Below are 12,628 nucleotides of genomic sequence, written 5' to 3'. Positions count from 1 at the left end.
AAATACGGTAATAGTTATTTGATATATAATTTATATATCGTTATATGGGCCTGTGGAATATTTTTAAGTGCAAGAGCCGTCAGCGGCGCGCACGCATTGTTGACAAAGGACGATTGATGGATTTAATGAATTGGAGTGACGCAGATGGTTTTATTAACGTGTTATTTATGCAATAGTTTTTTGAATAACTCTGAATTTTACGTCAGGGCAGTTCTCAGCTCTTAGTTTGTGTTTATGTCACGTTAGCATAGCTATCGTTTAGCCTGTTGTTGCTCGTTCATGACTGTTCTTGGTGTTGGATTTTGTCGAATAAATTGCCCCCCAAAATGCGACTTATACTCCGGAGCGACTTATACCGTAATTTTCGGACTATAAGTCGCGGTTTTTTTCATAGTTTGGGTGGGGGGGGCGACTTATACTCAGGAGCGACTTATATACATATATATGTTTTTTTTTCACTTTTTTGAGCATTTTATGGCTGGTGCGACTTATACTCCGGTGCGACTTATAGTCCGAAAATTACGGTATATGGTTTTTTTCACTTTTTTGGGCATTTTATGGCTGGTGCGACTTATACTCCGGTGCGACTTATAGTCCGAAAATTACGGTAAATCATATTTACTTAATTCAGTCTCATCATCATATTCATTGCATTAAAGCTATATATACACACCTATTTTGATAAATGAAAAGCACTTATATTTGGCAGAATGGCTCTTCAAATGACGGACAAAGTTTGAAGTTGTCGTCTGGCTGTCCGAAATGTTTTTGTTGCATATCTCGCACTGTGCTGTCCGTCTTTTGCCGTCATAAAAGTAATTGCGATAGCCGAAGGTGATGCCTCGCGGTACTGCTCCCGCCCCCGCTGACATGTTTGCGCATGTCTGATATAAAGGGGCGTGATTCTCCAATAAACACGTTCGGTAGGTAGAGAGGGCATGACTGATTGATTGACAGGGTAGTGATCCAATCATGACAACGCCATTCTCAGCCTGCGCTCCTACCGTGTTATCGATATTATTTTTTTAAATGTATTATTAATTTTATATTCAAACTGAAAACATAAACTAAATAACACTGAAGTCATTCAAGTCATCGTGTCTCAAGTCAAGTCAAGTCAAGTCCCGAGTCTTTAACTTCCAAGTCCAAGTCGAGTCTCAAGTTTTTTCATTTTTTGTCAAGTCAAGTCACAAGTCATCAAAACAGCGACTCGAGTCGACTCGAGTCCAAGTCACAGTGACTCGAGTCCCCATCTCTGCAGAAAAGACATATCTGTTGAAGTAGTTGCATATAAGTTATCCCATATTTACTCAATATTAGTATTGTGTGAAAATTAGCAAGAAAGTTGCATTGTTCCACAGGAAAACGGCACTCAACACGCTTCGAGATATCTCATCAAGGACGAGTCAGCCAACCAGCAGCCAACCGGCTGAGGAGGAGCAGGATAGACTGCAACCTAACTGCTGGAGTCACGAATCGGCCAAGGCCTGGCACCACATAACATTCCTTAGCTAATCAGCGTTGCTACAGCCACAATCTCCCCTCCCTTTAGTGTAGCAACGCCTTTTGTAACCAGGGCAACCCAAAATAAAAAGAGGAGATAGCGGAAGAAGAGCGCAGAATTGGTGGAGGACTGTAACTGGGCCTTCTACGTAATTCTCCTTACGAATAAAACAAACACTGGTTGTCTTCTCCTCTTTGTTTTAGTGTGTAAAATAATGTATTTAGACCTGACACTGACACACCTCTACATCACTGCGTGGGGACAGTACCTCAGGATTATCGGCCAGGGTGGTGGTCCCCATTTCTAAGAAGGGGGACCGGAGAGTGTGTTCCACTTACAGAGGAATTACATTCCTCAGCCTACCCGGTAAGATTTATTCAGGGGTGCTGGAGAGGAGGTCAAACCTCAGGGTGTATGCAGTCCTGACTGTTTGGTCCGCTTTAAACGGACCAAGGTTCGATTGTAACGCTGGTCCAGACCTTTCTACAGGTGTGAATACACACAAAAGAATCCTGGTGCGGATTAAACAAACGTTAATCTTTTGTTTAAGTAATGATTGCACACTTTCTGCAAATCCTATGAACTTCATTTCACTTCTCAAATATCACTGTTTGTCTGCTATATGATATATTTAACTGAAATTGCTGATCTGAACAACCAATGATTTATAAAGAAATATCTTGAAAATGATCAGGGGTGCCCAAAATTTGCATTCGACTGTATTTTGTAGGCGTATGGTTGGACTGTGTTTGACTGCACAGATTCAATTAAAAGTCGGTTACCTGAGTGATGATAGTTGGTAGGCTGGTTTGGTAGAAACCTTCATGGTTTGTCTCTGGCTCCTGGTCCCTTTGCCAGTCTTGCAGCTCCACCTGCAGAGCTTTATGCATCCATTCAGACACACTCTTCTACAGTAGGAAGAACAACCAGAAAGATGATGGGCTCCTACTGCATATTTTATTGAACAGGGAAAGTATGCACTGTATACCATTGAATACAATATTTCAATATTCATTCGATAAGACAACTGATTTGGTGTATGTTGTTCGTATAGTACTCACCCGAACACTTGAGACATATTTGGTCTGAAGTTGCTCTAGTCCCTCAGGAGAGATCAGAGGTTCCAGCTCTTCCCCCTTCATGTCATACAGCAGCTCTGGATGACCCATCATTTCAGGGCTGCCAAAGCAATACTGTCAGAGCCTGGGTTTTTCTGTCTAAAGCAGGGGTCCCCAACCCCCGGTCCGCGAGTCACTTGGTACCGGGCCGCCAAGCCGCACAGAAAAAAAAAAAAAGAAAATTCTAATTGACGATCAATTAATTCAGGTGAAGATGCTCGTCCTGGTCACGTGACATGTCTCCTCAGTCGAGCCCGCAAAGCTAGTAAAAAAGAGTGAGAATTTATTTTGAAAAATATAAAAAATAACTGACGATTCTCTCCCAATTACATCCGTCGGTTCAGGTCAAGACGCTCGTCTCGGTCACGTGACATGTCACCTCATGCGAGCCCGCAAAGCAAGCAAATATGAGCAAGAAACAGAGATGTTTGGAAAGCTTCTTCGGAAAGGGAAAAAAGCCCAATGAGGAGACTGAAGAAGAAGAGGCTACTACTTCTAAGAAAAGGAAAGCTGCATTTAAAAGACTACTTAAAATATGGATTTATCGCCTCAGGTGACTCTGACACGCCAAGCGCACTCGGCATATGTGCTAGTTAACGAGGCAATGAAGCCTTCAAAACTGCTTTGGCACATGGAGACCAAGCATCCTGCATCAAAACACAAACCTTAACCACTTTGGGTGTCATTGTCTCCGATTACGCCTAGATGGGACCGGCTCGTTTCTGAGAAACAAGCTCGGTGCTACCAATAATTCAACGTAATGGTGAGTTTTATTTTTATGTGGTTTATATTTGTTTTTATGCCAGTCGTATCATTTTATTTCATCGTATTTATATATACCGTAATTTTCGGACTATAAGTCGCACCGGAGTATAAGTCGCACCAGCCATAAAATGCCCAAAAAAGTGAAAAAAAACATATATAAGTCGCTCCGGAGTATAAGTCGCATTTTGGGGGGCAATTTATTCGACAAAATCCAACACCAAGAACAGTCATGAACGAGCAACAACAGGCTAAACGATAGGTATGCTAACGTGACATAAACACAAACTAAGAGCTGAGAACAGCCCTGACGTAAAATTCAGAGTTATTCAAAAAACTATTACATAAATAACACGTTAATAAAACCATCTGTGTCACTCCAATTCATTAAATCCATCAATCGTCCTTTGTCAACAATGCGTGCGCGCCGCTGACGGCTCTTGCACTTCAAAATATTCCACAGGCCCATATAACGATATATAAATTATATATCAAATAACTATTATATAAGCAATAATGTTATCAAACCATCTGTGCACTCTAAATCAGTGGTCCCCAACCACCGGGCCGCGGACCGGTACCGGTCCGTGGGTCACTTGGTACCGGGCCGCCAAGCCGCACAGAATTGTTTTTTTTTTTTATCGACGATCAATTAATTCAGGTCAAGACACTCGTCCCGGTCACGTGACATGTTTCCCCAGTCGAGCTAATATGTGGCGACAGGCTAACTAACCAGGCAATGAAGCATTCAAAACTGCTTCAACACATGGAGACCAAGCATCCTGCAATAAAAGACAAACCTTAATCACTTCGGGTGTCATTGTCTCCGATTACGTCTAGATGGGACCGGCTCGTTTCTGAGAAACAAACTCAGTGCTCCCACTAATTCAACGTAATGGTGAGTTTTATTTTTGTCATTTGTACTTGTTTTTATGTCAGTCGTATCATTTTATTTCATCGTATTTATATATTTATTATAAATGTATTATTTATTTATTTATATAAATGTATTATTTATTTATATAAATGCCGGTCTGACATGTAACCGGTCCGTGGCGCAAAAAAGGTTGGGGACCACTGCTCTAAATCATTAAATCCATCGATCAAATTCCTCGTCCTTTGTCAACAACGCCGCGCGTGCGTGCGCCCTGACGTCAGCCTCGTCGTTATTCCACAGATCTACTATATAAATATATTGTAGCGTTAACAAAGTTCAAGGAAAGACGTGGGTTTGGTAAACGGCTCTTTATTTAACAAAACAAACTTACAGGCGTGTGGCGGCGTGGACTTCCAGCCACGGAAATGGAAGAGAGCTCCATAGACGATAGGTATGCTAACGTGACATAAACACAAACTAAGAGCTGAGAACGGCCCTGACGTAAAATTCAGAGTTATTCAAAAAACTATTACATAAACAACACGTTAATAAAACCATCTGTGTCATTCCAATTCATTAAATCCATCAATCGTCCTTTGTCAACAATGCGTGCGCGCCGCTGACGGCTCTTGCACTTCAAAATATTCCACAGGCCCATATAACGATATATAAATTATATATCAAATAACTATTATATAAGCAATAATGTTATCAAACCATCTGTGCACTCTAAATCATTAAATCCATCGATCAAATTCCTCGTCCTTTGTCAACAACGCCGCGCGTGCGTGCGCCCTGACGTCAGCCTCGTTGTTATTCCACAGATCTACTATATAACTATATTGTAGCGTTAACAAAGTTCAAGGAAAGACGTGGGTTTGGTAAACGGCTCTTTATTTAACAAAACAGACTTCCAGGCGTGTGGCGGCGTGGACTTCCAGCCACGGAAATGGAAGAGAGCTCCATAGAATAGGACCGGGCGTGCGTAAAAGCCATGACCGAGCCCCATCCACCGTCCCCGGACAGCCACCCGGCCGAGCGCCGGCCCCCGACTTCAATCCACGGAAGTGAAAGAGAGCTCCGTCGAGTCAATCTTTGTCCTTTATGTAAACAACGCCGCGTCGCCCTGCTGACGTCGCGCTGCTGACGTCGCGCTGCTGACGGACGTCGCGCTGCTGACGTCACTTGAATTGAAATTACAGTAATCCCTTGCTACATTGCGGTTCGTTTATCGCGGTTTCATTTTTTTTTTGAACATTTTTGAAAAAAAACACATATGTCGCTCCTGAGTATAAGTCACCCCCCCACCCAAACTATGAAAAAAACCGCGACTTATAGTCCGAAAATTACGGTATTTATTAAAAATGTATTATTTATTTATATAAATGTATTATTTATTTATATAAAGGCCGGTCCGCAATTTTTTTTTATTATTTAATTATACAAATGTATTATTTATTTATATAAAGGCCGGTCCGCAAAAATATTTCTGACCCGTAACCGGTCTGTAGCGCAAAAAAGGTTGGGGACCACTACAGTAGACCACACAATTTTTTTCAATGAACTACAATACCTAGCTGGCCTATCTGGTGATATACATAAATGTTTGTTATCATACCTCATCGATAGAAGATTTATTGTAAACTCCTCGGAGGTCTATGAAGTAACATGTGGTGTGCCTCAAGTTTCTATTTTAGGTCCCGTATTGTTCAATCTTTGTATGCTCCCTCTTGGCAGTGTCATCAGGAGACACAAAGTGAGCTTCCACAGCTACGCTGATGATAGAAAACTGGACACTGTGTCTCCTGATGACAACAGACCAATGGATGCCTTTTTTTAACTGTATCCTTGACATCAAATCATGAATTTCTCCATCTTAACCAGGACAAAATTGAGGTTTTAAGTATTGGTCCTGAGGCCCAGAGAAAGAAGGCGTTGTTCTTTTACCATGTGAACCCTCGCAACCTCTGAGGTCCTCTGGTACCGGCTTTTAAATTATCCCAGCTGTCAGGTATCGTTGCAGTTTTACGGTCCCCGTCTGTAGAATACATAGCCCGCCTTCGAGCCTCAGGGCCACAAAGAATGTTCATGTATTAAGGAATCGGCTCAAGGCATAGGTTATTATTTAGCTTTTAATTAAGATCTGTTTAATACACCTATATATATATATATATATATATATATATATATATATATATATATATACGTATATATATTCAATAATCCCTCACTACATCGCGGCTTCATTACATCGCAGATTGTTTCCCCCCCCCCAAAAAAATTCACAAATTCAAAATAAACCTTCTAAATTGAGGAATAATAGCACAAAAGTTGCCCACACCCCAGCAGAAGGCAGGGAGTGTCCCCAAACTGCAGTACATACACTTGTACCTTTTTATGAAAAAAGGTGTTATAAGAGTTCTAAAAACATATTTACAGTATTGTACTTTGTTAAAAAAAAAATAATAATAAAAGAGTTCCAAAAACATATTTACAGTATGTACACTTGTACCTTGTTAGAAAAAAGTTGTAATAAAAGACTTCTAAAAACATATTTACAGTATGTATACTTTAGCTACATATACGTATATATATATATATATATATATATATATATATATATATATATATAGTAGTCCCTCATTTATCGCGGATAATTGGTTCCAAGACCACCCGAAATATGTGAAAATCTGCGAAGTAGTGTCACCCTTTTTTTTGTGTATCAATAAGTGTATATTAAACCATAAAAGTGCATATGTTATCATTAGAACAATAAATAATAGTTTCAAACATGTAAATACTACATTAAGATGTAGTATAAATGACATACAGAAAATAACCTATAAATAATATAAATATGACGCGTGTGTGTGTGTGTGCGCGCGTGCGCGCGTGTGTGTGTGACATGTACACATATATATATATATATATATATATACGTATATATACACACAATATATATATATATATATACACTATATATATATTAACCTTTGTTTTCCTTGTGTCTTGTTTTCTTTTACCTGTCGTATAATTTAATTTATTCATATGTTTTTTTTGTATTCACACCTATTGTTTCTTTTATGTTAGTTTCAGTTTCAGTTTATTTAAAGGAAAGGTCGACATGTAACATCAAAGTTTCATGGACTGGCCTGACTCAGTTCAAGAACTGTTTTACAGCAGGTTCCTATAACATTACATACGTTTCAATACAATATATACAATATATATATATATCTTATTGTTAATGGGTGCAAGTTTGGTTTGTTATTAAAAAATATGTGTATAGCCGTTTAAATTGCATAATAGAGGTGGCTGATCTGATTTGAAGGGGTATCTTATTCCAAATCAAAATAGATGTGCGGATAAATGAGTTAAGACCAAAATTGTTTTGGTATGCTGGGGTTCGGATGAGGTCCTGTGTAACTGAGCGGGTGATGCGGGCCTGTCTTTCATTACGGCCTGGGATGAGTGAATTAACTATAGGTGGGAGAGAATTTGTGTGTAGTTGATAGAAGAGTTTTATTGCCATGAGAATTGTGTAATTCTGGAAGGTTAGTGCATTGGAGCGTGCAAGTGACGTGCAGTGATGGGTCCAGATTGATAGTCTGCCATGTATTTTGTATGCTCTATTGTGTAGTCTGGCTATAGGATCCAGAGTTTCTTTTGTGGTGAGAGACCAAATGGGAAGACAGTATGATAGGTTAGACCAGGGGTGGGCAAACTTTTTGACTCGCGGGCCGAACTGGGTTCTAAATTTGTACCGGAGGGCCGAACCAGGAGCAGATGGATGTAGTGTTTGTGTGAAGTAATATAAGCGACCTGTAAAGGTCATTGCATAAAAGATTTTGGCCTTTAGTAGGTAGTAAAGCATGGATATTCCAAACAAGTTTTTTTTAAAACAAATGCATTTATTAACAGCATTAAAAAAAAAAAATAAAAATTCACTAAAAAAACTGCTATCAGTGATTCTCATAAAATACGACACTGTTATTATGAATAACAGTCTCCATCACTTCAGTGCCTGCAGGTCAGATTAATGAAAGATGTTTATCTTATGAGATCACATCAAACAGCAAACATTCTGACCAAATATATCATCTTGAAGAATCGGTGAAAGCATACATCCAAATAAAGTAATCAAAACGGCAACACGGTGAGGGGTATCTGAACATCAGAGCAGAGTTTTAACTCACAAACACCTGGTAACAGAGGTGAGGAAACGGGAAACACTTCCTTAAAGTAAGCCTTAAGAACTTTACAGGTTAAGATTAGTCGCAAGCAGGTGGTGCATCAATGTCCTTGAGCATCCTGCATTGTTTCAAAATGAGAATGGTCGCTAGTTTCAATACCTGCTATGTGTACAAATCATATTCAAAATGCATTTTTTTACAACAAACTTGAGAGCCTCCCCTTCATTTTCAGTGGGAACAGTGTTGTTGGTCTCTCTTTTTTGCTAGTGCACAGTGCATTTTCATAGTCTGGAGTAAAATTTGTTGTGGCAATTCTTAGGAGAGATCCGTTTACCTCGATCTGTGACGGGTTGATGTGGCTGAACGTCACGTCGCGTACGTCGAGCCAAATTGGCCTCTCTTTAACATTCGGCACTCACTTCTTTTCTTCGGGCCACTCATTTTAATGGAAGGATTCCAGGGGAAGGTTTGTGGGTGGCTTAGCGTAAAACTGTATCTGAAAGCTCAGCGAGCGAATTACAAGAATGCTGTCGTCACAGCCCACGCTCTAAATTCGGGACTGATACAAATAGAGCGCGAGTGCGCCATGTCCGTACTACTGAGTACGTACGTACACGCACTTGTGAGTGTGCACTGAGCTTTCTGACACGGCTTCCGGTAGTAAATGCGCAGGCGAGCGGTTCCCCATCTACTGGGGAAACGCAGTCATTGCAGGCAAAATGACAAAAAAAAAAGTTTAATAATACAATTAATTCAGGGTTGGCGGGCCGGATTAAACGGTCCCGTGGGCCGGATGTGGCCCGCGGGCCGTAGTTTGCCCACCCCTGGGTTAGACAGTATGATAGAATGTAGATAAATATTTGAGACCTTATTGGTGAGATATGGCCTGATCCTGTTATAGACATACATGTTCTGTTTGAGCTTATTAGTGAGAGTGTTAACATGTTTTTTGTAGGTGAGGTGGGAGTCTAAGTGCACTCCAAGATATTTATATGTGTTTGTGACTACTAGAGTTTGATCGGATAGAGTAATGGGGACAGTTATGGAGATGTTTTTCCTAGGGGAGTGGAAATACATTATTTCAGTTTTTTTTATATTGATCGGTAGATGGTTTACTTTTAGCCAGTCATGTAGGAGCTGGAGATCAGAAGTCAGTTTGCAGTTTATGGTTTCGATGTTCGAATCTGAGGTGAAAATAACTGTGTCGTCAGCATATAATATGATTGAGTTTGTTTGCATATGTTAGGCATGTCATTGATGTACATAATGAATAATAATGGGCCCAGTATGCTGCCCTGGGGAACACCAGTGGGAGATGGTAATGGAGTAGATGTGGCCTGACCAATATTAACAACCTGGATTCTATCCGAGAGGTATGATGAAAGCATAGTTAGCACTGAGGGGGAGAGATGAAAGGAAGCTAGTTTGTTATGGAGTATTTGGTGATTAACTGTGTCAAAGGCTTTACGGAAATCTACAAAGACTGCTCCTGTGATGTGGCCTTTATTAAGAGAAGTGCGTATATATTCTGTGAGTAGTAGCTGTGCAGATAGTGTAGAACGAGCTGATCGGAAGCCAAATTGTGAGTTGTTGAGAAGGTTGTTTGTTTCAAGATGTTCTATAAGTTGTTTTGACAGGGTTTTTTCTAAAAGTTTTGATATAGGTGGGAGGATTGATATGGGACGGTAGTTGGGTAGGGTTGTTCGGTCGTCTGATTTAAATATGGGGGTAATTTTTGCTTTTTTCCACGCAGTCGGAAATATGGAATGTCTTATGCAGAGATTGATTAAATGGAGGATTAGAGGTAGGAAGCTACTGGCATGGGTTTTGTAAAAGTCTGTGTTTAGTTCATATATGTCTTTGGCCTTTGAGTTATTGAGTGAACTGAGAATACTGGATAACTCTGAGAGCGTAATCTCAGAGAAGGTTAGCTTGTCTGATGAGGGAGTTATAGGTGTGGGTGGAGACGGAGGATCAAAGTGTTCTGTCAGTTCTTTAATAGAGGTGATGAAGTAATTATTAATGCATTTGCCAATCTGTTCCTGATCAGTAGTGAGTGTATTTTGTAAAGATATTTGTATGTTGTTGTTTGTATTTTCATGAGTTTGCCCAGTGATGGATTTTAGTGTCTGCCAGAGGATTTTGGGGTTCGTGGCGGCCTGAGTGATTTGCTTCTGGAAGTAAGTGGTTTTAGCCTTACTTATCTCTAAGGTGCATTTATTTCTAAGATGTGTGAGAGCTGTTTTATTTTCAATAGTTTTTATTAACCTATACAATTTCAGTGCAGTGGTTTTCTGTGCGATTAAATTGAGAATATCTGAGTTTATCCAACTTGGTAATTTATTCTGTCGTAGACTGAGTTTTCTGGTAGTAGTGTATTTTTTCCGTATGGCTTCTATACGATTCTGGAAATCTGCTAAGATTTGTTCTGGGTCGGTGAGTGCTAGTTGATTGCTCCAATCAATATTCTTTATTTCGGTTTCATACTGTGGTAGCTTAGATCTTGGTATATTTGAAATAGTGCACTGTTGATGATTTTTCCGAGGTTTCGGGTTTTTCCTAACTGTGTATATGAGAGAATGGTCTGATACAGCTACATGGATGACTCCTGATATGCTATATTTTGCGGGTTGATTGGTGAAGATGAGATCAAGAATAGAGCTGCGAGTGTGACATATTCTAGTTGGTTCTTTTATCAATTGGTGGAGTCCTAATTTTTCTGCCATGCTTTTTAGAGGTTTGGATGATTTATCTTTGTAGTCTAAGTTGAAGTCGCCAATTATGATATATTCCTTTGTTTTTTATATTTTTTATAATATTGGATAATTTTTTAATATAATCTGTGGGATTTGTGTTTGGCGGTCTGTAACTGGCAATAACTGTGATTGCATGTTGGTGTGTGTAAAGCTGATGACCAGTTGCATTGTTTCAGTTTCTGTTGTGATTGGGGTTACTGTGTGTGCATATAATTTATTTACTAGTAATAGAATACCACCACCAGGTTTATTTGGCCGGTCTCTTCTGTGTAGTTGATAATTGTCTATGGAGATAAACGAGTCTGGTGTGATAGGAGAAAGCCACGATTCTGTGATGATGAGAAGATGTGGTTTGCCTTGTTCAGTGAGTATTTTTATTTCATCAAGCTTTGATGTGATGCTTCTTGCATTGAGATGGCATATTTTAAAACCTTTAATATTGCTTAATTGGGATATGGTTTGAATTTGTTTTATGTGATACTTATTTTTCCGTTTTGTCATTTGTACGTTATTATGGGTGCTAGATTGGGTCCCGGCATCTGTTTGACTGGAATAAGATTGCGTGATGGGCTGGGAGCGAGCTCCAGAGGCATGTAATTTTGGGCTAGGGTTTAGTGGGATATTATGAGGTATTATGATTGGTTAATTGTGCCTGAGATCGATAGCCGGTGGTGGAGTCTAAAAGAAGGTGTGGACATGAATTTTTTGCAGTGGGAAGGTAGTGTTGTGACAGTGGTGTGGTTTTTCCTTTGGTGAAGGTGGGGGGGGGGTGGAGTAAAGGGGCCAGGTGTGAGGACTAGCGTGTGGGGGAGCGGGGGGATCTTGGTTAGTCCGAGGTATGAGGGGAGGTGAACTGTTGTTGTAAGGGAGAGAATGGATCGGACTATCCTCGCGTCACGACTCATGGAGCCAGTCCAGGGATTCCAGAGTGAGCTCCATGGAGAGGGAGAGCAGCCGTGCCCCCGCCTGGTTGAGGTGTAAACCGTCCCTTGCAAAAAGATTGTGCTGTTTCCAGAAGGTTGTGAAGTTATTGGTATAGGGGATCTTGTTGGCGGTGCAATGGCCCTGGAGCCAGATGTGTAGATCACGGATTTTAGTGTTTATGTTCTAGAACAGCCCGCGGGCACCAGGTCGCCCGCGGCGACCACATCAGTCGCCCGCAGCGACCACATCAGTCGGCCATAGGCCAGTTCTAAAAATAGTTTACAGTACACTGGTGAAGAGCATGCAATTCCAGGCTTCCCACTAACATTAATGTTCAGTGTCTTCACATAGAATATCATTAATAAAAATATAAATTAAAGGTACACTGTGTAACTTTGTTATTTCAGAAGTGTATTATCAAAGTGGTCGCCCTTTGCATTATTCGGTGCCCTTGAGTAGCTCCAACTTCAAAAAGGTTGGTGACCCCTGTTCTA

The 12,628-nt window shown here is 40.3% G+C and overlaps 2 protein-coding genes across 6 annotated transcripts in view; both read right to left on the bottom strand.

Annotated features, from left to right (window-relative positions):
• The window catches only part of adat1 (adenosine deaminase tRNA specific 1), a 525,603-nt gene that overhangs the window by 228,889 nt on the left and 284,086 nt on the right, over nt 1-12,628 (bottom strand). The gene's annotated exons all lie outside the window — the stretch shown is intronic.
• Nucleotides 1-12,628, bottom strand: part of exoc3l1 (exocyst complex component 3-like 1) — a 490,744-nt gene that overhangs the window by 415,416 nt on the left and 62,700 nt on the right. For all 5 annotated transcript variants that reach the window (XR_005098156.1, XM_037253561.1, XM_037253562.1 and 2 more), the window contains 2 exons: nt 2,566-2,683; nt 2,287-2,412 (listed from right to left, as the gene is read on the bottom strand). Coding sequence is in view for 4 of the 5 variants with exons in the window: in XM_037253561.1 (XP_037109456.1) it covers nt 2,287-2,412; nt 2,566-2,683 (244 nt within the window). In the remaining variant the exon portion in view is untranslated. The remainder of the gene's footprint in view (nt 1-2,286; nt 2,413-2,565; nt 2,684-12,628) is intronic.

Source organism: Syngnathus acus, chromosome 6 (assembly GCF_901709675.1).
Source record: "Syngnathus acus chromosome 6, fSynAcu1.2, whole genome shotgun sequence".
In the NCBI taxonomy this organism is placed as follows: Eukaryota; Metazoa; Chordata; class Actinopteri; order Syngnathiformes; family Syngnathidae; genus Syngnathus; species Syngnathus acus.
This window is presented reverse-complemented; position numbering and strand designations above follow the sequence as displayed.